Below are 24,968 nucleotides of genomic sequence, written 5' to 3' on the forward strand. Positions count from 1 at the left end.
TGTGACATACCAGAAGAATGCTGCAGTGTCTGGGCAGAGGTTCTGCTAAGGGTAGGAGCTTCCATGGTTGTTCCTGCAGTTCCCCACCATTTAGAACCATGGGAATATCGTACTCGTTGAAGTGCAACAACACCACAGAATGCCTCATTAAATGATGTTGAGCTTTTCTAAAAAGACACGTACAATTTTCTTCTACTAGTTTCAAGATTATTGATGTCTTCTACCCTGATTTTGCAATCATTAACACACTCATCCCTATCCCACACCACCCCACACCCCCTGAAAAAGGAAAAAAAAATAAATCACACCAAACACACACTGCCATGGAAGACATGATTTAGAATCTGAAATGAGTGCTCTGTTTTATTCCAGCTCTTGCAGTTGAAAGGCACATCTATAAACCCACCTTGAAACTAACATTTCAGTCATTTTGAAAATTTACCAAAGATCTTTATCAGAGTAAATTTGCACAGCTCCACAGACAACAGTAATAATTTGCTTCTTAGCCATTATTTGTTAGCCAGGCAAGATTTGTTTTGTTATCAAGACTGTGAAATTTTGTTTATCTGCTGCATCCAGGCTGGAGTCAGTCCTAAGCTGACAGTAAAGTTGCAGCCAAGTTACTGCAGCCTCAGCCGCTAGGCTCCACGGTTTATCCCAGCAGGAAGCCAAGAAATTAGGGGATGTGTAAATTGCTAACGCTGGTTGATCAGCTTTCCATGCTGCAGGTATATTGGTAGGCGAGTTGGAGAGGTATTGGCCATTACAGCAGCAGGGGTGGCCCACCTGCAGTTTGCATTTCAGCATGACACAGCCGCTACCGAGCTCCAAAAAGTCCATGGGCAGCACTAACACACACCGCGGTGGTGAAGGATTGCATCTTATCCAGCTGCAATTTCATCAGGAGTTCAGCCTGAGTGATAGAGGTATAATGCTGGCAAACCTCTCATCCTAGTCCTTCCCCTCCCTCCCCAAGGGAAGTGAAACACAGGGAGTCCACCTTCCCCTTCTGTATTGGTGGGGAAAGAGCAATTAACAAATATGTTGCAGCTTCCCAAGGAGGGAATCAGGAAGTGTGACTTGGTTTAAAATGAGGGGAAGGTCAGCATGCAGTTGCTAGCAGAGAAATGGTGAAATAGGCAAAAATGTGTTAAAAACAAACAAACAAACAAACAAACAAACACCTGAAATCAGTAATTGCACAAAATGAAGCTATGGTAGCTTATATCGGAGGAGAATATAGCATAATAACCACACAGAAACAAGTATCTCTACAGTGCAAAAAGAAAAAATATTTTCTTGTGTAGTTGGTTTAATTTCATGAACTCCTCAGATGTTTTGATGGCCTTTTAGACAGCAGAGAGTTAGCAATCTACTGTATAGTTCTGGTGGGCTCTGCTGCAAGCATCCATACCTGATCCCAAACATCATCTGTTTGTGGTGGTTTTACTGTGCTGGGCAGCTAAACCCCAAAACCGCTCTCTCACTCCCCCTACTTTAGATGAGGAGGGGGAGAAGTAAAGCAAAGAACAACTCATGGGTTGAGATAAGGATAATTTAATTAAAGGGAAATAATTATAATAATTAAATAAAGATTATTATGAACTAAACAATTTAACTAAGGGAAAGGGGAAAAGGGAGGGGAAAAGGGAAAAATAAAAAGAAGGGAGGAAAACAAATAAAATAAATGAAGGCTATATGGAAGTGCAGAGGAAAGAAATTACTCTCTACTTCCCACAAATGAGCGATGATTGACCACGTCCTTGAAGCAAGGCCTCAACGCATGCAGCCAGTGTTCGAGAGGAGGACCAACATTTTCCCAATGAGAGCCCACCCCTCCCTGTCGCGAGGACATTTGTTGTTGACGGAAGGAAGACAGGGACACTCAATATGAGTGATCAGCAAGCTCCATTTTATTGCCCGAATAGCCCAACTTTTATAGTGAACTTAACAGGGGCGGACAGTGTCTCACACAAGATCATTGGTCAAAAGCACTCAGACAAACAGTTACAAGAAAACAACCCCACCTGCAAGAAAAGAACCCCTTGTGATTAGCAGTCAGGAAAACAACCCCCCTTGTGATTAGTGGTCATGTAGACCTAGTCCTTGAGGCCAGCTGCTGGTAACAATATTTTTCTGAGTTCCTTAATTGGGCGATGTGGGAGTCATTGCCACGGGAGCTTCTCACAGTTACCCTGGTAGCTTGGTTTGCTCAGCTACAGCAGGCCATGAGATTTTCTAAGGCCTACTTCTGGTTGCTTAAGGCAAGCTCAGATCGAACAATTGTTCCACGGACTCATGTCCAGGCCCTGTATGCCAATTCCAAACACCTCCCCTCTTCTTCCTGTTTCCACCTTTTATTGCTGAGTGTGACATCACATGGTAGGGAATATCCCTTTGATTGGTTTAGGTCAGCTGCCCTAGTGATGTTCCTCTCCTCACTTTTTGCCCACCCCCTAGGAGGGTTAGAGAAAGGCCCAATGCTGTGCCACTGCTGCTCAGCAGTAGACACAACACTGGTGTGATAACACTGCTGTTCCAGCTACAAGTGCAGAGTACGGCACTGTATGGGCTGCTGCCGGGAAAGTTAACATTCCAGCCAGACCCAGTACACTGTTACATCTGGAAGTCACACATGAACATAGCATCACGAGGAACGTCCTACCTTCATCAAATGAGACTGTGACTCATTCTGGCTGCAAGCAACGTTTCTGGCTGTGCAACATAGATAATAGTACGATCACTTTTTCCATTCCAGGGCATAGTCTAGTCTCCTGTGTGATTTAGGAAGTAGTCACTTGATGTACAGGGTGAGAAGTTACTGCTCCAGGAGGTGGATGCCAACTCCCACCAGCGGTGCAGCAGTGAACTTGGGGAACATCGATGTAGCTTGCTTAGGTTTTGAGAGTGCTTGTGTAGGAGCCTGGGGAGGCCTGTGTGCAGCTGTTCACATGCAGCCTAGGATAATACAACCTCTTTGCCAGAAGCAAGAGTACTCTCCAATACATTGCAGGTAAGTCAGATAAGTTACAGAAAGTAACCGAGGGATCTTTAGTTTATATCTGCACAGCAACGAGAGACAAACTTCCATTTAACATCCTAAGGGGTAAAGTTGGGCTGGAGTGTAATGAAGCTATACTCCAGTTGTTCCTGAAGCCCTTATAATGCAAAGGTTTTAACACCTCAATGGACTGCAGAGTCAGGGCTGCCAATGTCCAGAGGAGGGATATGGACACACCAAGTTCTCCAGTGCTGCTGTGACAGGCTCAGGAAAAGAGAGATTTTTCAAAGAGGTCGGATCTCATTTTCACTGAGAAGCAGAGGATTTGTTTGAACAGAACAAAGACGTTACTGCTTTACTAACTTTAAGTAGATAGGTATTGACTTCAGTTTAAGTATTTTAGTAACCTAAACATCATCTTTAAGTTTTAAATAGTTACACAAACATTTCTCTGTGCAAGCAAGTTTGATCTTTTTTTATAAACCAGTTTAGTCAACAGAAAGACTTCCTGGGACTTCTAGAAGAACATGTAGGACGAGACAAAGAGATGAATAATTCATTTTAAAGGTAAAAATCTGAATGTAAGAGATCAAAACAATTTAATTTTGTATCCTCAAGTGAAAATAAGACTTGATTTTTGCATCATTTACTGTAGTTTAGTACAATTGAACAGTCACTCGGTATTTGTGGAGAGCAGTATTTCAGGAGGTAGTATTTCTCCTGTTTGTCAAGAAGCAAGTGAAATTTTTCAGAAACACCTTTTTTAACTTTATTTCCACTGAAGTGTAAAGTTTGGAGCAGTGTAATAGCAAGACAAGAGTTTCTAGGTCTCCCCTCCTTCCCCCAAGGACGTAGATGAAATAGAGAAGTACCCTATCTCTCACTAAGGAGCAAAAAATGCTAACCAGCATTTCCAGGAGCTTCTCCTTGGAATATTTTTTCACAAATCCCGTAGAACCCTACTTGCAGGACTCTATCTCACTGTGGCTAAGTCTCATTTTAATTAGACCTCTGTGCTCATCACCACCTCTAAACGAGCAGGCAGGGGTACACATGCTGCCTTTGCTGGCTCTGTAGAGCTCTCTGTCTCCTCCCCAGTGAGGGGATTCAGAGTCCTAGCTGCCTCAATTCCCTTCCCAAAGGCCATGGGTGACCCACTCGTCACTCAGGCGTGCATCCACACCAAGTCCCAGCCAACACAGCTTCTACACTTCCAGTCTTGCTCTTCCATGAGGCACAACAGGGGCTCAACTCGGTAACCTGAACACAGGCATGAGGTGTTACCTCTGTGGGATCCAGGTCATCTGCAAGGGCAGGTGGACAGGATGCTGAAGGCCCCAGTAGTGCATACAATGCCCTCAAGTTTCCTCATTCATCTCAAGTGACACTAACACACGTATTAAATGCACACATTGAACTGAGCTCCATAATCTTTTCTGAGGATGGGGAGGGAAAAAAAAAAAAAAAAAACACATAACCCTTAACATTTTTGGCATTAGCTAATGTAAAGATCACGACAAAATAAAATTTATGTGCATTCATCTGGCCCAGTGTCTTCCTGTTCTCAGAGAATATTTTGGATTCACCTGCACATACAGCTTCCCCAAATCCCAGTATTTCTCTCCATCTTTTCTGCAGACAGTTTCCCTCCCCCTTGGTAAGCAGTTAGTAAAGTATCTCACTGGTGTCAAAATCTATTCCTGTGTTCTTCTCTCCTGTGAAAATATGTTCATGCCTTTGAATTCCCCATTAGCAAGTCTCCTTCTAATTGCCTTCCTCAGGCAAGCAACGTCCTTCTCCTCATGCTTTGCGTCTTGCTGCCTGGAGTTCAGATGTAACAAACTGGTCGAACCCAGCTAGCAGCAGTCTCTGACCAAGAAGGCTTCCTTTGACCCAGTGATCACTGAAATTTAATAACCTTCAGTAATTAGCCCAGCATTAGGTCCAAGAATCTTTGCTGGGTTTTGTCTCAACATGGAGGTGACAGACAACAGGGAAGGCAGCTGTGTGTCTCACTGAAAAAGCTCGCTGTCTGACCCACAAATGCATCGAGTCCCCAGTATCAAAGCTAATTGCTCACAGCCAAATTTCCCAAACTCTTAGCATGTTTCATGAAATAACTTAGTCTAATTCTAAATGTCAACTGCAGATTGTATTCCGTGCACATGTATATCTATGTGAATACCCAGCTCCTTACTAAATGTCATTCAGCCACTTTTAGCAACATTCATATTCAAAATTGTTCAGATCTTTGTAAGTGCCTCAGTGACAAGGGAACTTGTACTCTCGTGTCAGGTGCCACCAACGATCCAAACTGCATCTGTCATTAGATTTTGTTTTGCAATTATACATGGCGATAGGCCCCTCTCCTGAGAGGTTTCCTACGTAGCCCACAAACCACATTGAAGCAGTGGGGGGCTCTGGTGCAGAGAAGTTAGATAACAGCAAAAACATCTAGTGGAAACCATCCCCCCCCATCTAAACTGAAGATAATTGCAAACACTAGTGCATCCGTGCACGCTGAACCTTCTGAAGCATTTCTTCTATTCTTTATTCATTGCCTCTTCAAGTAATTAAGATAAATATTGCCAAATACATTGTTCCCTCCCATCCCGTACTCCCCCCCCCCCCCCCCAACAATTTTATATGTTAGGTACTGTGTGCTCCCTGACCACGAAAACCTTTTGTTCTGTGTCTGCAAGTATGTCATTCAGGCATCCTGCTCTGCAGCTGGAGCCCCTAGGTGCTGCAGTGCTAAAAACAAACACAGATCCTGACAGAGGACACTCCACCAAAAGCCAGTTTTGCCTGCACTCAAGTCAAGATCGCTCAGTAGCTACCTCAGCAGGAACTGGATCTGATCTGGAGTTATGAAAAAAGCTCGCCAACAAAATATGCCAGCTTGTTCACATAAAAGATAAAAGCAAATGACCTCTTTTTTTTAAAAAAAATAAGCAATCACAGTGCTGCACTCGAAACACAGAACAATGGTCTCAGCACGAGGCCAGAAAGATTTGGAAACTGTAGAAAATATTTCAAGTTCATTAAATACCCTTAGGATGCAATAGCACAATACAAGCCATGAAAATAAATGTTGACATACAGAAAGCTATTTTTACATAATGACTATTAATTGTGAAGTTCCTCCTGGGCAGTAAATGATACAACTGTAACACCAGGAGAAGGGTAATTACTTTGATTCAACATCCCAGTGTGTATTTCCAGAGCATTTAACAACAACAACAACAAAGCCACACACACAAAAGACAACCCCCAAATACCTCAACAGCTGAACTCAGCTAACTGCTTGAAAGAGGTCTTTGCTATATGTCAGATTAGCAGCCAGCTCAGTCCCTCTAAAGTTTTGCTTGAAGCCTTGTACTTTACCATTTAACCTTGAGGCTGAATACTAATTTCTGTGCTGACCTATTTACATTGATTTATTGGCTCACTTTTATTATTATCATTATTAATTTGGTTCAATCTTTAAAAACAGGGCAACTGGAACTTTCAAACACTTCCCCCCCTTCCCATGAATGGCCTTTAAAATACTTTTTCCTTCTTATATTGCTAAATGTTTCTCTTTACGGTCACACAAAGTTGTTTTAAGTGCTCTGTCTCTTTTGGGATCTCCATCCTATTTTTCAAATTTCTTGACACATAAAATTCAGCAACAAAAGAAAGTTATTATGCTCACTGAAATTTCCTGAAGAATAAGACAGCCGTAACAAGTCAGCTACTGAACTGACACTTGTAACTCCTGAGTAAGTCCTACGAAGCCATTGGAACTTCCACACATATAGCAATAAAACTGCTATTTCATAATGACAGCAGCATGACCAGTCTGAAAAGGCCACAGATCAGAACACTTGCAAGAAAATTACAAATCCTGTCTAAAATCTGAATTTTTGCTCCTGGTAAATTACTGCTCCTGGCGTGAGAACACATTGCTTACAGCTATTGACACCAGCTAGCTAGAACAAATCTCCTCGATTGAAAGTCAGTAATTATAACTAAAATAAGTAAACTGCAACATGCTAGACTACAGAGGGGTAAAATCCAGCAGCTGGCACGGCTGTTGTCAGGTTAGCTTTGCTTACTGCTGTTATTCCAAAGAAGGAAATCATTGTAGCCCATATTTAAAAGAAAGACTCAAATAGAAACGTGCATCAGACCAACCTATAATGCTTTATCCACTGGGTCACTTGCAAGATAAAGTCTGACTGTAGCATGCCTGGCACTTTACCTGCTCTGCCACACAGCTTCATGGCACAGGAAGCTTTGTCTGTCTCAAAAAGATTTCCAGAAAGCACACTCCAACACACTTTCATGCAGCTCATCCATCCTCAGACCCAGTAGTTTGGACCGTCCCCTCTTCTGCCAACTTGCTACAAAGGATGAAGGGGGTTAAAACATGTGGAGCAGCAAGCATGACAAATTGCAAAGCCAGAAGCACCTGGGTAACTCATTATCACTGACAGCCCTAGTCAGTTTTTGCTACTTTTTCTATTTTATTTTTTTTTTAAATCAGATACTCCAGTAACTGTTTCTGGAAGAATGAAGGGCAGAAGCATATCCAAAGAGAGGTGAAGCGGTTTAGAAGAGTGTTTGTTGCTTATAAAAATAACTAGCAGGCAAGACACATGAAATAGCTGCAGCTGCTGGAAGCAAGAATCTTTCCAGCTATATGGGGAAAAAAAAAAAATAGCACCAGAATCAGAATGACTAAAAGGAGATAAAGATGCCCTTACTGGGGTGCAGCACACTGACGTGTATACTTTACTACATCCTGCAGCCGGAGTTTGGGTGGTTTTCCTTTCTTCTCAGTCAGCTAAGCGAGAACACCGACTGACTGTGACCTCTAGCGGCCGCTCGCCGCGCCGTGCGAGGGGCGCTGCCGAAGCCCTTTTGGAGGCACCGTGGGCATTTATCCCCACCTCTCTCCAAGTGTTTTATAGACAGAGGCCAAACGGCGATAAGATAATAGTGCTTAATCGCATTCTCCTTTAAAACAAGCGGCTCTACAGAATCACACGGCCATCCGCTTCTTGTAAGGCATCCTGCAAACCTCAGCTGGGCGAGTAACATGGCAGCAGCAGCAAAGGCTGCCAAGAGAAACCCCTGAATCTGGAGCAGGAAAGGGCGGGGGTGGCGGAGCACTGCCCTAACCTGGGTGTCCTGCTACAGGCGGAGCCCCTGGGCCGTAAAACCTCTGGGATCAGCGGGGAGAAGAGGCACTCACCTGCCCTCTGTCCTGGCAGCACGCCGGCACCTGGAGGCATCGCCCCGAGGGGAGAGCTCCGGGAGATGCTCCAGGTGGTGGCGAGCACGGAAAAAGGCTCAGCCCTGAGAGCCGGAGTGTTAGGGTACCAGAGAGGGAGAGAGGCGAGAGGGGTGGAAGCGAGGAGCTCCCTGTGCGTGCTGCAGACCCCTGAAATCCAAGCTCTGGAGGGCGGCCCGGGTGGCACCAGCTGGTGCCCGATGTGAGCCGCGGCGGGGCGTCGGGAAGCCGGCGGGGGGCCGGAGCGGGGCAGGGGGCGCCCGCTGCGCCTCGCGACTCTGCCCGCACGGCACGGGAGGAGGAGGAGGAGCGCCGCCTCCTCTTCTTCCTCCCCCTCTCCTCTTCCTCCTCCTCCTCCTCCAGATGTGCGCGGGTCCCCGGCCGGGGACAGCCCTTCGGGGGAGGCGGCAGCACCGCTCCGCAGCCCCCTGCCCGGGTACCGCCGGCGGCCAACTTCGCCGGGGAGACCCGCGGGGGGGAGAGCCGCCTCCATCCCTCCCCGGTACCGGCGGCGCCTCTCCCGCCCCCCCCGGCTCTCCTCCCTCCCTCCATCCATCCCTCCATCCCTCCCTCCTTCCCTCCCCGCCCGCCCCGTCGCCGAGCGGGAGCCGCCAGCGGTGCGAGCGGAGCCGGAGCCGGGGCAGCCGCTGCCGCCCCCCGCCTCTCCCGGCCCGGCCCCTGCCCCTGCCCCTCTTCCTCCTCCTCCTCCTCCTCTTCCTCCTCCTCCTCCGTCCCGCCCAAGCCATGAACTTTGGCCGCGGCCCCCCGGTGGTGTTGAACGTCGGGGGCACCCGGTACTCCTTCTCCCGGGAGGTGCTGAAGGATTTCCCGCTGCGGCGGGTGAGCCGCCTGCACGGCTGCCTGTCGGAGCAGGACGTGCTGGAGGTGTGCGACGACTACGACCGGGAGCGGAACGAGTATTTCTTCGACCGGCACTCGGAGGCTTTCGGCTTCATCATGCTCTACGTGCGGCACGGCCACCTGCGCTTCGTGCCGCACATGTGCGAGCTCTCCTTCTACAACGAGCTGCTCTACTGGGGGCTGGAGGGCTCCCACCTCGACTACTGCTGCCAGCGCCGCCTCGACGACCGCCTGGCCGAGTCGCGGCCCTATTACTGCCCCGAGGAGCCGGCGGGGGACGCGGGCGGCGACCCCCGGGCCAAGGGGCGGCGGGCAGCGGGGGGCGAGGGCGGCAAGTGGCTGGAGAGGATGCGGAGGACTTTCGAGGAGCCCACGTCTTCCCTGGCCGCCCAGGTCCTGGCCACCGTCTCCATCCTCTTCGTCATCGTGTCCATGGTGGTGCTGTGCGCCAGCACCCTGCCCGAGTGGCGGGCGCCGGAGAACCGCAGCGTGGAGGAGCAGAGCAGGTACACAGCAGAGTCAGTGAGGGAGCCCTCAGGGTAGGAGGATCCTTTATTTTCCCGCTGTCCGCCCCCTCCCAGTGTGTCCCGTCCGCTGTGTCCCGCCGCTCGTCGCGATGCTCTCTGCAGGTGTCGGGGGGTCGGGGCCGCGCCGCTTCCCCGCCCGCACCCCCTGAACCCCGAAATCAGCCCGGGGACGGAGAATAGGGGGGCTCGGGGGAGCCGGAGCGGAACCGGAGCGGAGCCGGAGCGATCGGGACGCGGCTCCCGCTCCTCCAAAGGCGCCGGCCCCTCTTGTCTCAGCACAGCCGTGCCCCTCTTTGGAGGCACGGGGGGCTCCTCACCCACCTAGGGAGGCTCACAAGGGGGAGAAAAAAAAAATAAAAAAGGAAAATAAAGCCTGAAAGAAAGCAGCTCCCTTCTCTTTTACTTGGGGAAGAGCGCGCTGCGTGCGTTCACACAGGAGAACACCCTGTGTTAGGGAGCTGATCTGGGAACACCTCGCATGGGGCGGCAGCCGGACCCTATTCCTCTGCCGCTCGGCTTCTCTGTATAGAGGCACCGGAGATGATCAGCCTGAGCATTAAGCTCCTGCAGATGCATCGCACAGTGCCCCAGGATATGAACGTAGCAGATGTTTACATTTCCTTTTGACAAAACGTGTATAAAGACACTAACGTTGTGGAACAGCTGCAGCAACCAGGGCATGGGGGTATACGGCTCAGTCCTGGTGTTACACCAGTCAGACCGAGGCCTTTTTTTGTAATCTTTGTGACCTCAGCTCAGGGTTACATCGATGTGACTCTGCTGACTTCGGTACCATTGCTTTCCATCTTCCATTCTCTCGAGAACAGGATCAGGACCACTCCAGTAAGACTTCTCTCATAAATAAGATTCAGATATAGATAGTATAAAAGTAAACATTTCTCATGTTTTCCGCCTTCTTCTTTAGTTTAAGATATAGAGTATTCAACAAAAGTTTTCAGCTTCTACTCTGCTATGGGGGCCCTACAGTGAAATTGCAGCCTAGTCATTATGAAATTACCATCCTTTACTGTAGAGTTAATTGGAATGTGATATATTATATCTTAGTAGCCAAATTAATTCCTTGGAAAGTATTTTCATAGTTTCCATTAACTTAATGGAAAGTGCACCTGTATTTCTGTTTGTAGCTGAGCCAAAGCATTAATTGTATGAACAAAAAGAAAGCAGATACAGACTTAGAAGCTCTAGATTCCTGCCTACATGCAGTCAAAAGTTGCTCTTACAGGTTTTTCCAGTTAAAAACCTTAATCTTTGTTGTTACCTCAAAGTGAAGATGCTCTGGGTGATCTGTGTAAGGCAGCAAATTGCTTAGACACCCCCCTCCCCCCAAAAACATAGCTGAAAATATATGCAATGGTATAAATGACTTTGGTGATATCTTTGATCGCATCTGTATGATGTGGAAGTTAACAATTTTTCACTTACTGGGAGTTGCAGATGAACAAGGCTGATGACATGTAATTTTTCTTTCGTACTGCCTTCATCTTCAAGAACCTGTGTAGATATACACATGATTTTACTCCTCTGAGTGACTAAATTGTATACTGAGCTTTTGAAGGATAAGGTCTTACGTATTTGTGAAATAGTGTGTAGCCAAGCACTTGTCAGGGCACTGAAGGTTACTTTTAAAAAAGAAAGGACCCTGTCAATGACAGGGTGAGGTTTTTTTAGGACCAGCTGCAGCAGTCTATGGAATTGCAATTAAAAAAAAAAGGGGGTATAAATAAAAGTTGCCATTAAACAGTTTCTAACTGTTTTCTTCCAAAAATCTTGTTGCAGATGAGCACTAAATACAGGCTGGCTCATTTTGCATGTGTCTTCACCCATGTGCTATCACAGCAAATGTGAATTGATAGCAATCTAATGGTGAACACACTGAAGACAGATACAAATGTGTTCCTGTCTGTCCACAGCTTGTCACCTGCTGAGGTGGCCTTGTTCTCTTATGGGAGCCACTCCTTTCTTTATTGTGTATGCAGTGTCATGACTAAAACACCTGCAATATCTTGAAAAAAGCAGTGAGCTACGATTGATTTTGAGCAATCTGGTTAAGTTACTACTTTTACTTGCCAAGTACACAAAGGATTTGTGTACTCTGGTGATGCCATCCGTCCTAAATGAGAGTGCTTGTAAACACCTGGCTGCTAGTTCTCAATCTATCTAAAAGTCTGAAGCCAAATCCTGGCTTTTGTTTATTAAATCTCATTAAAATAAAGTTCTATCTAACATAATACAACGGTATTTTTCTCAGGAGAAGTTGTGATATTACTGCTGTAAGCAAGTGGGTTTTGACATACAGCACTATAATTACTAGTACAAAGACTACATTATCCTAAAAACATATTTTGAAAACTTTTAAAAATGAAAAGTGAATGGGCTTCTCTAGAACTCCTTAGAATGCAGACTTTGGGTGTAACCAACTATTAGATCAGTGCTTAGAAGAGATGAGAATTACCTCTGGAAATTCAGCAACCCTAAAATCTCTCTGGTATTTTCAGTTTCTCATAGGCTTACCAATAAAAAAGCAACTGTCCTTTCCTCAATGTTATGTTACTTACGGTTTGGAAAGGTGCCACACGGGTAATTTCTGTGGCCGAGCTGCGGTAACCACCTCCAGAACCACTCAGGGCAGCTGTAGTGAAAACTGCTCTACTGGGGTGTCTCCACCTTATCTGGACATCATTTCTAGAGGCAAGGTGGTAACTAACTCCACATCATTTACAAAATCAGCCTCTTTAATGAGGTTTGCAATAAGGGTTACTACTGCTGCCAATTAATACCAGCTGTGTTTATTATTTCTGTTTGCTATTATTACAGAAACACCTCTTCACCAGAAGAATTGAGTCCACCCAGCTTTTCCCATATCTTTCACAGAAACCCATATGTTGTTATAACTTTTCATTATGACCATGCTGTCAAAAGGTGAACAGCGCATGGCTGTTTCTGATCCTTTGCCGTAATCCCCTTCAGAGGGCAACAGAAAACTCTAAGGCTTTTTAAGGAGAGGGATAAAGAATCTGACCTCTGAATTTCACAGGTCTCAGGGACACTGATAATATAATTCCCTGACTTGCAGAGGGATTGCCTTCCCCAGGTCCATGCTTAGGACGAGGAAGGAGTTATTGAAATTTTCTTGCACTTTATGATTTTGCTCTCTTCCCTGTCTTGGCACGTTTCACTTATCAGAGCTAAAGATTTGCATCAGATTTGCACAGTTTAGGAGCAGACAGCAGGGACACCTGTCTCCCCTTCTGTTGCTTCTGGCAATTTCAAGTCATCTTTGCTCTCCTCTGATCAATGCCAACAGATGCATACTGTGAGTCTCTGGTCAGGGACTCAACCATTAACTGATCGTAAGCATAATCTTTTGGGGAGAGTTTAAGCTTGTAATAGGAAGTCATTTGAAGCTGCTTGACTTAAAGCCAGTACAGTTCTATCTACACGTCTTAAAACTATTTTTCTAATACTAAATATGAATAGCTTGTTAGCACAAGAAGAGACTGTTACCCCCCCCCCTTTTTTTTCTTTTTTTTTTTACTTACAGAATTATTAAATTTGTACTGAAATAATCCCTCAGTTGTAAAGCATGTATGATTGCCGTGCTGTTAAGCAAAAGCAAATAAACACAGTAACTTCTCCAAACAGCATTTCTCAACAGATGCCAGTAGGCTTTTTTCATCTCTGCAAAACATCAGCTTAAAAAGTTGCATTTGAATTTTAGAGCACAAAAATCATTATTATTTCAGAACACCCAAATGTTCATGCCCAACACCCGTTCATAAAAATAAGACATTCTTTCTTGTGTAAGATCTAGCCTGAACGCCATATTTTTGCCTAAGTTCTAAAAGTAGGCTGAAAGTAATGCATGGAACTACAGACCCAATTTCAAAACACAGATGTGGATTCTTCTAACGAATTTAATAGTTTTAAAAAATAGAGATAACACAAAGAAAAGACATTCATCACTTCCTGGCTACAGGGGAACCTCAACAACCTCACCAGGGCTAGGTGCTACTCCTGAGAGCAACATATATGGAAAAGACGCTGAGGACACCAGGGCTGGGATGTTCAACTCCAGGTGTTCACTGAGAGCTGTGGGGCATTGTCCCCTCTCTTTCCCAGGGTAGTGCTGGTCATTACATCCCCCCCAGGAGGCATGCACCGGCATTTAATGCATCGGGAGATATGATTGCTACCAAAACAGGGACAGAAGGGAAAAACACCAGCAAGGTTTTTAATGCAGTGAAACTAGCTGTTCTGTTGCCCTTGCTCTGCAGTTTGTGGCAAGGCAGAAATCCTGTTGATTTCAAAAGGATTAAAAAAGACCTTTGCTGAAATGGCTTGGATTCTTCCTGAGCACGAGTTCGATCATTCTCACTACTGCTTGGACATTTTTGAGGCTTAATGTATCTTACACGGAAATAGGCTTTAGCAACAATTTATCAAATCAGTGCTGACAGACCTTAATCCTGTCATATACTGTCTTTAACTGTATCATCTGTTTTCCTCGTGTGTCCTGTTGATATGTATGTTTTATTTACAAGTTTAATCAGTAATAGTGCCACTAATGAATATTTTGGGGAGATTTCAACTGACTCACCAGTGGATATTAAAAGTATACACATTAGCATGCTGGGCCAAAGTGTAATGCTAAGTTGAAATATTTGATGATGTTTCCAATGTGATTTTTTTTTTTAGCATAATAAAATAGTCTTGTTAGTGCACGAAAAGAATTTTCAAGCAGTTTAACTCAGTGTACATAAAATAGCCTATTCTGAAAGGTTGTTATCAGATGGAACAGAAAATTAAACAGTAACTGAATTACAGTAGAAATGAGGCTCACAAAGGCTTTATTTTCAGTTAATGGACAACACACTCATTAAAGCAATCTTGAAAACCTGTTAAGTACCAAGAGGCTTACAACTTCAGGAGAAAAAAAAAACACACACTCATGTACTTAGGTCTGGGCCAATGGACAGTAAGTTTGAGCAGAAATAACCCATAACTTATTAAAAACTAGGACTTAATATTCTCCAATTATTCCGATTTTGGAAGGAAACACTTAAGGAAACACTTAATAGACTTGTTTTTAATTTCCCATCTCCTTCTTGAATACCAGCTATTTTAAAACTGAACAGATAAAAAACACAACAAACCAGAATAGGTACTACATTTTACCAAATAAAGCTCATGATTTAATTATATAGCTATAGATGCTTAAAGAGCATATTATTTCATGAACAGGCAGTCTGTCATGTGAATATACAGCAAATATTTTAGGAATTGGTTACAGAAGATACAGTTACTTTAGTCTTCTAAGTGAATGCATTTTAGTTGGCTTTAAAAAAAAAAAAACAACTTAATTTAGTATGAAGTTAAGGACTTAATTTTGGTTTTCTTATTAAATTTTATTTCTCCATTCACAAGGATATAACTTAGTTACAAAGATAAGTCACTGTAAGGGAGAGGGAGACTTAATCTGAAAGTAGAAATGTAGTATGTAGCACTCTAGCTTTCACAACAGGCCAGGGGTTCCTAGTTGTGCTCACCTAAGCACTTATGCGATACATCAGGACTGCTGAAACCCATCTACAAAAGCAAAAAAGAGTGACACAAGAGGAGGAACAACACGTTTCACTGGTGGCTAAGTAGTAGGGAAAGACCCTTCTTTATCTTCTTCCTAGTCAGGATGTCTGTAATTGCTGAGAACGATAGATAAAAAAAACAGAGACATTGAAGTGCAATATGTTGTCAAGTGGAAGCAATGCATCTCCACTATCTTGATCTTGCTTTGTCATTTTTACATCAAGTAATATTTCTTAGCTGTCGTGTAGTCTGTTCTACAATAAAAGACTCTCCAGTCCTCCCTATTGAAGTATAATTGATTTACAGTATCTCTTGTGCTAAGGACTGACAGAGTAAAACAACAGATTGATCACATTTCATCTAACATGGATTTTTACTTGCACAACTACTTCCCAAAGTTATACCAGACCTCTGAATCAATACTGATTCATAAAGATGACTTCTAAGATACCACAACTATTAGGACCAAGCTTCCTCAAAGCTTGACTCAGAGATAACCTGCCTAATTTGTGATAAAATCAAGGAATTACACCTTCAATGTTATAGGGGCATCAGGAAATACCAATTGAAACAGCTTTAAATTGTAAAATTAAGAATTGCTTTTTCATGTAAATGTTCAACATCCTAGGCATAGGCATAACTACCAAACAAATCTTGTAAGATGGTAATGGAGTTTGTCAGAATTGTAGAATATTCCTGGCTGCAAATTTATTTCCAGAAGCATTTTTTTCTTTTAACAATTATGAGTTCTTAAATAGTCAACTTTAAGGACATCCAACTTTTATCAGTGTGTCCATTAACATGATCTTGCTGTCTGGCTACTTTTACTAGAGAAACTCTTATATATTTCCTCGTCATGTATATTAAAATGGTTGAAGTGAATTTACCCATTAACATTTTTTCTTGATTTTTCAACGTGAAGGAATGATAATCCATTCATACAAACACTTGCATATATTCAGTACAAGATTTGTTTAGGTGACATTATGACCTGAATTTTCTTTTACCAAACAAATTGGCATGACAGTTACCACTGCCGTTATTAACAGAAACATGAACACCTTCAAAAGCTTAGTTTTTAAAGCAACATTTAATTCTTCAGAAGAAGCTATTTTTAAAATTCAGAGGTCTTTACAACAGAAGTTGCAAACATGATCAAGTATTTTATAAGCCCTTTATTAAGAAAGGCCTCTTGCTTACAGGACTTTCATTTTTATTCGTGAAACATGAATAACAAGGTCATAGCAAGGTCTGATTTTATGTAACTACTTCCCTGAGTAGTTAATTCATGTTCATTTAAATTTTCTGTGGCTGGAATTATGACTTAACTTACAACTTTATGTCGACTGACTATTACTGTTGCCTCTACTATTTCACATAAAACTAAAGTGAATGAATGAATAAAATGAAATTAATAAATAAAATTTTAGTGTATGACACTTTTATGAGAGTTAGTTTATAGAGTCTAGTAGTATAATTACAGGAGTTACAGAAGACTTTGTTCTTCTAGCAGGCCACTGTCTTAATAATAACAGATTTCAGAAATGGTAACAAAAAAAGAAAATGTGTTAGGGAAACAAAATTTTATGTTTCAAATGACAGATTATTACTTACAAATCACTACTGTTTCTGTAGACAGTACCTTGTTAGGATCCCTGCAGTAGAAAGAAAACTCTCTGGTTTCATCTAGCATTTTCAGTCTCCAATCTCATCTCACTTTCCTTTCAGACCTGTTGGTAGAGATGGCACTGATAAACGGCTTTTTCTTTACACAAAATGTTGTTGAAAAAAAGATAAGCAAACAAAGGAAATAGGGAAATATTAGCTCCCATTCCCTCCCACATTAAATAAGTGAGTGTAGTTTGAAGTCTTAAGGGTTATTTTGATACCCATTCCTACCTTCTAGTGGTTTGAGGCTGAGAATGCTCTCTCAAGTCTCACGTGCTGCACTGGGATTTTAAAACATTCAGAAATGTAATGAAATCACCCTCCAGGACAGCAATGCTTTCTTTAGTCAGGGCTGCTATTTGTATTTGGCAAGAAGATGATCTCGCCTATTGCTTTGCTTACCTTGACATTTCACTGTGACACAGTTTACGGGGAGTTACATTTAAAAGAAAAACTTTCATAATGCCAGGCCTAGCAGTAAATGGAAGGACACAAGCTTATTACTTTGGTACTATGTGTACCCAACTGTGAAGAATAAAATATCACCTGTATTTAGTGTTGATATTATAAAGTTTTGAATACAGTTCTTGGTTAGCCTCTGTTTAGGATGCAAATAAGACTGGTTTCAGCTGGTTCTTGAACAGCCAATTTGCATGAATTATCTGATGCAAAAGCTGATTTCCTCCTACTCCATCTTCACTTCCATTTCAGTTTAGCAGTCTGGTTCAACACATTGCCAGTTCACTGATCCACAGTCATTGGCATTTGTAAGTGGATCAGTTCTTACAGATTTTAAACAAAAACAAAGTACTCTAGATTATGTTATGCACTGGCACTCCATCATTTCCTGCAGGGTTCCAGATTTTGTAGGCATACGCGTCCAGTATTAGGACTAGAATCTGTAATTCATAGAAAGTGATCAGTGATGGGGTTCTTACCACAGATCAGTTTAAACTCTGCACTAGATCCTAAGGTTAGTTGCTAAAATTTGGTGTTACGTTTTCAGAATAAGAATAGTGTGGCTTTTTGTTTGTTGCTTGTGAAGGTCTGAATGCCAATTTGGTAATGTCCATGAAAAAACAAACCGGCGCTAAAGCCTTTCCTCAGAACATAAATACTGTATTTTGTTTCTTTTGACAGGATAATTGAAGCTATCTGCATAGGCTGGTTCACTGCAGAGTGCATTGTGAGGTTCATCGTTTCAAAAAACAAGTGTGAGTTTGTCAGAAGACCTCTCAACATCATTGATTTACTGGCAATTACTCCTTACTACATCTCTGTTCTAATGACAGTTTTTACAGGGGAAAACTCACAGCTTCAGAGGGCTGGAGTCACCTTGAGGGTCTTAAGAATGATGAGGATTTTTTGGGTGATTAAACTGGCTCGTCATTTCATTGGCCTTCAAACACTTGGTCTGACTCTGAAGCGTTGTTACAGAGAGATGGTGATGCTCCTTGTCTTTATCTGTGTTGCTATGGCAATTTTCAGTGCACTTTCCCAGCTTCTTGAAAATGGGCTGGACTTGGGAACAAAGAATAAGGATTATGCCAGCATCCCTGCTGCTTGTTGGTGGGTGATCATCTCTATGACCACGGTTGGTTATGGTGACATGTGTCCCATCACTGTACCAGGAAGGATTCTCGGAGGAATTTGCGTGGTTAGTGGCATCGTTTTACTAGCCTTGCCAATCACCTTCATTTATCATAGCTTCGTGCAGTGTTACCATGAGCTCAAGTTCCGGTCTGCTCGGTACAGTAGAAGCCTCTCAGCTGAATTCTTAAATTGACCAAACTTGAGTTCTGTTGCAGTTACTTGCTAAGCTTTGTCTTAGGAGAAGGTGGAAAGTCTCTTCACGTGTCCTCCTTGACTGGATGGTCCTATGGAACAACATTCTCGCCAGCCTGGAGAAAGCCCGTCACCATTCAGACAGGAAGGATGACCACCTGCCTTGGGCACCTTGCAAGGAGAGGGAGTGATGTTTCAAATTTGAGAGAACAACACAAGAGGATTCAGAAGTCCTCCACCAGACCAGTTTGGTCTTCAGTTTGCCTTTCCACACAAAAGCAGAACAAAAAATGTGCTTAACGTTGAGTTTCGTCATTCCCATAATTACATCCTATATCATTCAAAGCAATGTGTAGCAGAAGTTTTTCAAAGATTAAAAATCTAAATGCTCTATAGAGGCATCATACTCTCTTGCCTGAAGTATCTCTACTTCTAACCCAGATAACCAAACTAAATACTTGAAGGAGAATTGCTGCTACTTTTGAGCTTCACAACACAGTACAGCTGGTTCTGTGACTTAGAAAAGATGAAGAATATAGGTCAGTAGGGAAAAAAAGCTTGAGGTCTGATTCTGATCTTTGATGAAGCACACAGATTTTCCATTAAAAAACAGTGGAGTCAGTGTCTTTGCTCTGAATTTATAGTGGAATAACTAAAAAGAGTACATATACCTTTGAACGTTGTAGCAAGGACTTCCTTAACCACAATTACTTTATTCTCTGGAACCAAATGTTTAATAGAAGTGTGGTACTTTATAAAGGTCAGCATAAAAATTCAGGCATTGATAAATATATTTGCTGGTAGTTTAGTGGGGGAGCTATCCAAATTTTACATACATTCAGTTCAACTCCATCCACCTGAAGTTACATATTCACAAACATATTTTTTCCCATTTAAACGAACATATATATATCATAGTGAAAGTCCTTTAAGACCAATTATAAGATTCCAACACTTGAAACAGTCCAGAGAAAGCACTGGAAAACAAGAGTAGCTGCTCCCTGTCAGATGAGACTTGTCATCATCTTGAAATTCAGCAATCCTTACAGAAGGGTACATTTTACTTTCATAGAAGTTTTAAAAACAACTGTAAAAAGCCCAAAAGAAATCAAAGAAAGTAAAATATAGAAGTGTAAGTTGCGCTTGGCAAAAGGGTATATTCTCCAATGTAACTAGAAAATTAAAATGAATCAAGTTAGGTTCTGAAATATTGTTCACTACATTTCTTGTGTAGTACTGCTAAATAGCCTTGTTCAGTATAATTCTGAAAAGCTGCTATATAGAACTGTGCAGTTGGATACTAAAACATATTTAGGTATAGCTTTACAAATTTGGGTACCAATAAACATCATTATTAACCTGGAAGTTCAGAGTCATCGGCATAGTTGAATTTGATGTGCTTGCCTGAAAATAATGCGTTTACTATTACTGTGCTGTAAAAGCATCTTTTATATATGTATTTGTAAACAGCTCTAGAAATAAAATGAGTACCACCTAGAAAACGCATCTCTGGAACTGCTCACTCAAATAGAAATGCCACGTTGGTCAATGACCAGTATGTTGAAGGCTCTACCATGAAAAGAGCACTCAAGACTTGAAAAACTCATTTAGCATTTTAAGTGGTCTTAGTCGTAAGTAGTCTTAAGGAATTACATTGCAAATACAATTTTTCTGAAGACCTGGAAAGAACTTTAGTAGCCTCCTCACAGACAAGCTTGACAATTCCTTCAGTAGTTTTTAAAGAACACATTATTAAGTAATGTTACAGACATACCTCTGTTTCTTGCCACTGATGTTCTGGCGTTCAGCTCTAAACTTCCCTATACTGCTATATTTATGCCTTTTGTATCGAAATTATGTAGTTCAGGAATGTTCTCTTGCGTCCACAGAGAGATAAATATCAGCAAAAAGTTCTGTCTTAGGTGAGATTCACAGCTGATGTTAGCTAGGTAAGTAGCGACTTCAGAGGCACTTAGATGTTTTACACCAGCAGAGATGCTGGCTCTGTATTCCTGCATGTGTACCTATATATATCCTGCATATATTATACATTATTGTCAGGTGAAATGTTTTCTCCTCCTTACAAAAAAATTCCTTCTTGATAAAATTGAAATTTCAGACTTCAATCCAAACAGAGCTGATTGAGGAAAATGACATTTTCATCTTCTAATGAAAAGTTTATTTTGACAGTATCAGAAAAACCCCCTTTTCAAGGAGAAAACCTTTATTTTTTTTATACTTTTCTCCGTTTTTTTCCATTAAAAATGAAAAAAACCCACGTAATAACTTTGCCCTACAGATTTTCATATGCTGTTTTCCAAGTATTAATGCTTGGGAAAAAATACCAATAAAACTCCTTAAAATTTACTTCGTCTTTTGTCCTTGTATTTAACCAAACCAATGGTCTGGGGTAGAACCCTCTTTCCACAAAACACCCCATCCCCAGGATGATAATAGTTTGAAATCAGCACACAACATGAATGTACTTTGAAGTACGTTGCAATCTTGATTTCAAGACAAAATAAAATGCACTGTAGCACTACGTGTAAATTTAACTTTTTGTACAAAGGAAAGAATACAAACTAATGCACATAATAACTTCTGAATACCAATTTGAATCATGAATCGTTTTGTATAAGCAATTAAGGATGGGAAGTTTTCAAAGATGAACAGATCCAGGCTATATCTGGTACACAAACAAAATGATCCTTTATGATTGTTCTCCAGCTAAAGAATCCTTCCCCAGTGTAAAAAGATTATCTACTGAAAATAATTGTGTAACAGAAAAAGTCTGTGGAAATTATATACTTTTTTAAAGCAGTATATGTTCATTTTTTGTATGGCAAAATGTGGACAGAATAACCTTGATGTATTTTTGAGTTATAATAAAATATTATTTTGAAACTGCTCTCTTTATAAGCCCACTAACGAGAGATACTTTTTTTTTTAATTATTATTATTTTTTGCTGTTGTATTATGGTTATCAGTGTGTAGCCTTTAGTTTCCTTAGAAACCAAGTTGAAGTAACGTGATCTCAATGGTAACTTTAAAACAGAATTTTATAGTAAGTAAATAGGGTACGTTACATTTTCAATGGTCAATTTTCTGTGGTCTAGAATAAGTGTATCTTTAAGCAGGTGATGCTTTTACTGAAAGTGTACTTGAGGCCACGTTTTATGCAGACATTGGATGCAGAGCTTTCTTTCCAAATTACAGCATTTCAAAGCCAAATGAGGACAAAGTGGCTCATTTCTAATAATTGCCAGTTTGAAGCCAACACAGTAAAAATATTTCATGGATAGTACCTCTTTCATTATTTGAAACATTTACAGGAACAAATTAGATAAAATACAAACATAGTAAAACTAGACATAAATAAAAATAACTTACATAATTGTGACCCAGCCTGTTTGTCTAAAGCTAAACCCCATGCCAATGAATTTTGAACTGTCATTAAATATCTTGATGACAGCAAAGGTTAATCACACTTACACACTAGGTTTGATCCTTAGGACTGACCTACTGGGAACTGTATATTGGCTGCAGTCCTTCAAGGTGCTCAGTGCCACTTAAAAACATTTGATCATTACTGAAATCACTGTAACTGAAAGGTGCCCACAATATATTTTCCTTCTACAGTTCCACACAAAGCACCATCCCCAAAATAACAAAGAATGGAAGAACACAATTTCCTTTGATGTAAGGCTATAAAATGATACTGTTTTTATGAACACCTTCCCCAAAACAAAACAAAAACCAAAAACAAACAAAAATAATTAATTCAATCAACTGGTGATTTTTAGGTTTTACTAGCCCAGGGATCAGCCATTTAAATATGTGATATTAATTCTTACTGTACAGTGGTTGATCCTGCTATACCCAGAGCAAGCTTGATGAAGATAAAAATCCTTTATACCCACCTTGATACCCACATATTTAAAGGAAAAAGTACAGGGTTTTAACATTATATCTGAAATTTGGCCCCCTTAGAGGAATCAGTTTTCATCTTTTTTTAGTGTTCAGCCCTGATGTTTCTGAAATAAAACTCAAGTCCTTACAGGATCAAGTCGCTTGGTCTCTTCCCCTCTGTGTAGTGCCCACAAAACCGTACAAGTCCTAAATGCCTGCCAGAAGCAGTGATGCACATGCAGCAGCCACTGAATTCAGTAGTCACAGCAGCGAGTCTCCTGCGAACCAGCAAGATGAACAAGGACTGCTCTGCTCTGAATTTTCTCCCAGATAAGAGGTTCAGGATAAAATCTCCCAATTAAAATTTTGGCCGTTTTTATATACCTTAACTTTTTTAGTATTATTCCTTCCTAATATGCTTCTGAGATGTTTGACGGAAAACAACCTTAGCTCTGCACAGCAAAGAAAGATTATGTTGCTCTATTAAAAAAATAAAATAAAAATCGCTGATTTAAAAAAAGGAAATTCTTCAGAAAACATTTTCCAGTATTTGTTTGTAAAAGCAAAGATACACATCAGTATATGTGACACTAGTTCCTGCTAGGTAAAACAGATCCCTGTTTATAATAAGGAGTCTTCTTAAGTGAGAAAGGCAAAAAAAGTCTTCTGGTTTTGCTAAATCTATAATTGTTTATGTCAGCTCATGATTTGCCCCAGAACATGTGGAACAAACAACATAACACCTGTTTTATAGTGGAAAGCTAATATTTTGTATGATTTGTGAAGTGCAACATCAAGTAGGGAATATCTTTTATAGATGATGTAATAGGTTAAGCATCAAGAAGGCTGCCAGGGAGCAAGCACAACTGACAAGTACAAATATGCTTGACATGAAATTTTAAGAGCCACAGAGGAATCTTTGGTCAAATAAATAAAATATGGATGTTTGCAACTACACATTTTAGACTCTTTTATTCTTTACAGACTCAAAGGTTTATAATTTTATAGAACATTAATTTTATGTATTGTTTGCTTCTCTGTAAAGAAAAATACATACTATCATTTGAAAGGTAAGGAGTGTTTTCTTGACGTGAATACAGAATTCAACACGTAAAATCACAAAATAAAATTTACTGGGTTTGTTGATTATTTCATACACTAGGGGTCAAGACAAACATGCTTAATTGTGTAAAATGTGTTCTTTTCAACAAGTGAATTCTGTGGCTATTCATATTGGTATTGCACAGAAAAAACTTTTTTCCTTTAGCAGTTTTTGGCTACTGAGAAGTTTGCCATTTAGGACACAGGAGCCCTACTCAACAGAACTTCTGAATATTTAGTCCACAAGTTACCATGAGATAATAAACTAACCTACACAGCATTATTCTTCTCAACAACAGCAATTGATTACCTACAGTAATTACAGGCAACACAACTGTCAAACAAAATAAAAAAGCAGCCATGTAGCACATGTGTTATTCCTTGGGGATCACTTAGAAGAACAAATTAGGAAAAATGACTGAATTTTGCTTCAAGTTCACAGAAATGAATTTATGTTCATAGTTCTGGAGTTTCAAAGCAACCAGAAGTTTCACCAGTGCAACACTTGCATTATTATGGGTCCTCCTAGTAGCTAAAGGGACGGAACAAACGGAGCCAAGATGCCCTCTGCTGATTTGTTGAGTGCAGCCATTACAAAGGTACTTCCAAAAATAAACACAACTAATGTTCTTTAGAGAAAAGTTTGAATATTTTAAGAGATCTGTAAATTATCAACTATTCCAGCACCAACCCACCAACCCACTGCATTATTATGGAATGACCGACTTTTCATTTTGAGCATTTTTACTTCTCATTTTACTTATCTTTTTTTTTTTTTTTTTTTAACATTAAATTAATCATGTTTTATAAGTGTTTTGCTAAAAGAATTTCTGAAATATTTTGGAAGCAGAAAGTCTTTTTTTGATGTTTTATTACATTATTTTACAGATATTCTCAGCACTTGCACCTCCTATCAATCTGAGATGCAACTGTAAACACACAGAACGCCAAAAAGACAAATTCTTGCTGTCTCAAGAAGCATTTTATACACTTCTTGCTATAAGAATTTTAATAAGATAGTAAAGAGATTCAATAAAATTTAGGAAATCAGAAAAATTCAAAAATGGCATTCTTTCTCTTGTATCCTAAAAATCCCTGACTTTGTTATTCTATTTCTTTTCAGTGCTATTTTACCAATGTTGAAGTAGCAGCTAGGAGCTATAATGAGGATCAACCAGGCTTCTGTTTTCACAGAATCACAGAATTTCTAGGTTGGAAGAGACCTCAAGAT

General features: G+C 41.2%; 1 protein-coding gene across 1 annotated transcript; it reads left to right on the forward strand.

The window, feature by feature from the left end:
- Positions 1-9,026: 9,026 nt before the first annotated feature.
- On the forward strand, positions 9,027-18,728 carry KCNG3 (potassium voltage-gated channel modifier subfamily G member 3; the record flags this gene model as incomplete). Its single annotated transcript, XM_084283662.1, has 2 exons — positions 9,027-9,682; positions 18,083-18,728. The coding sequence occupies 2 exons, from the start codon at positions 9,027-9,029 to the stop codon at positions 18,726-18,728; spliced, it is 1,302 nt and encodes a 433-aa protein (XP_084139788.1).
- Between the last annotated feature and the right edge of the window lie 6,240 nt (positions 18,729-24,968).

This window comes from Netta rufina (genome assembly GCF_964035555.1).
Source record: "Netta rufina genome assembly, chromosome: 3".
NCBI lineage: Eukaryota > Metazoa > Chordata > Aves > Anseriformes > Anatidae > Netta > Netta rufina.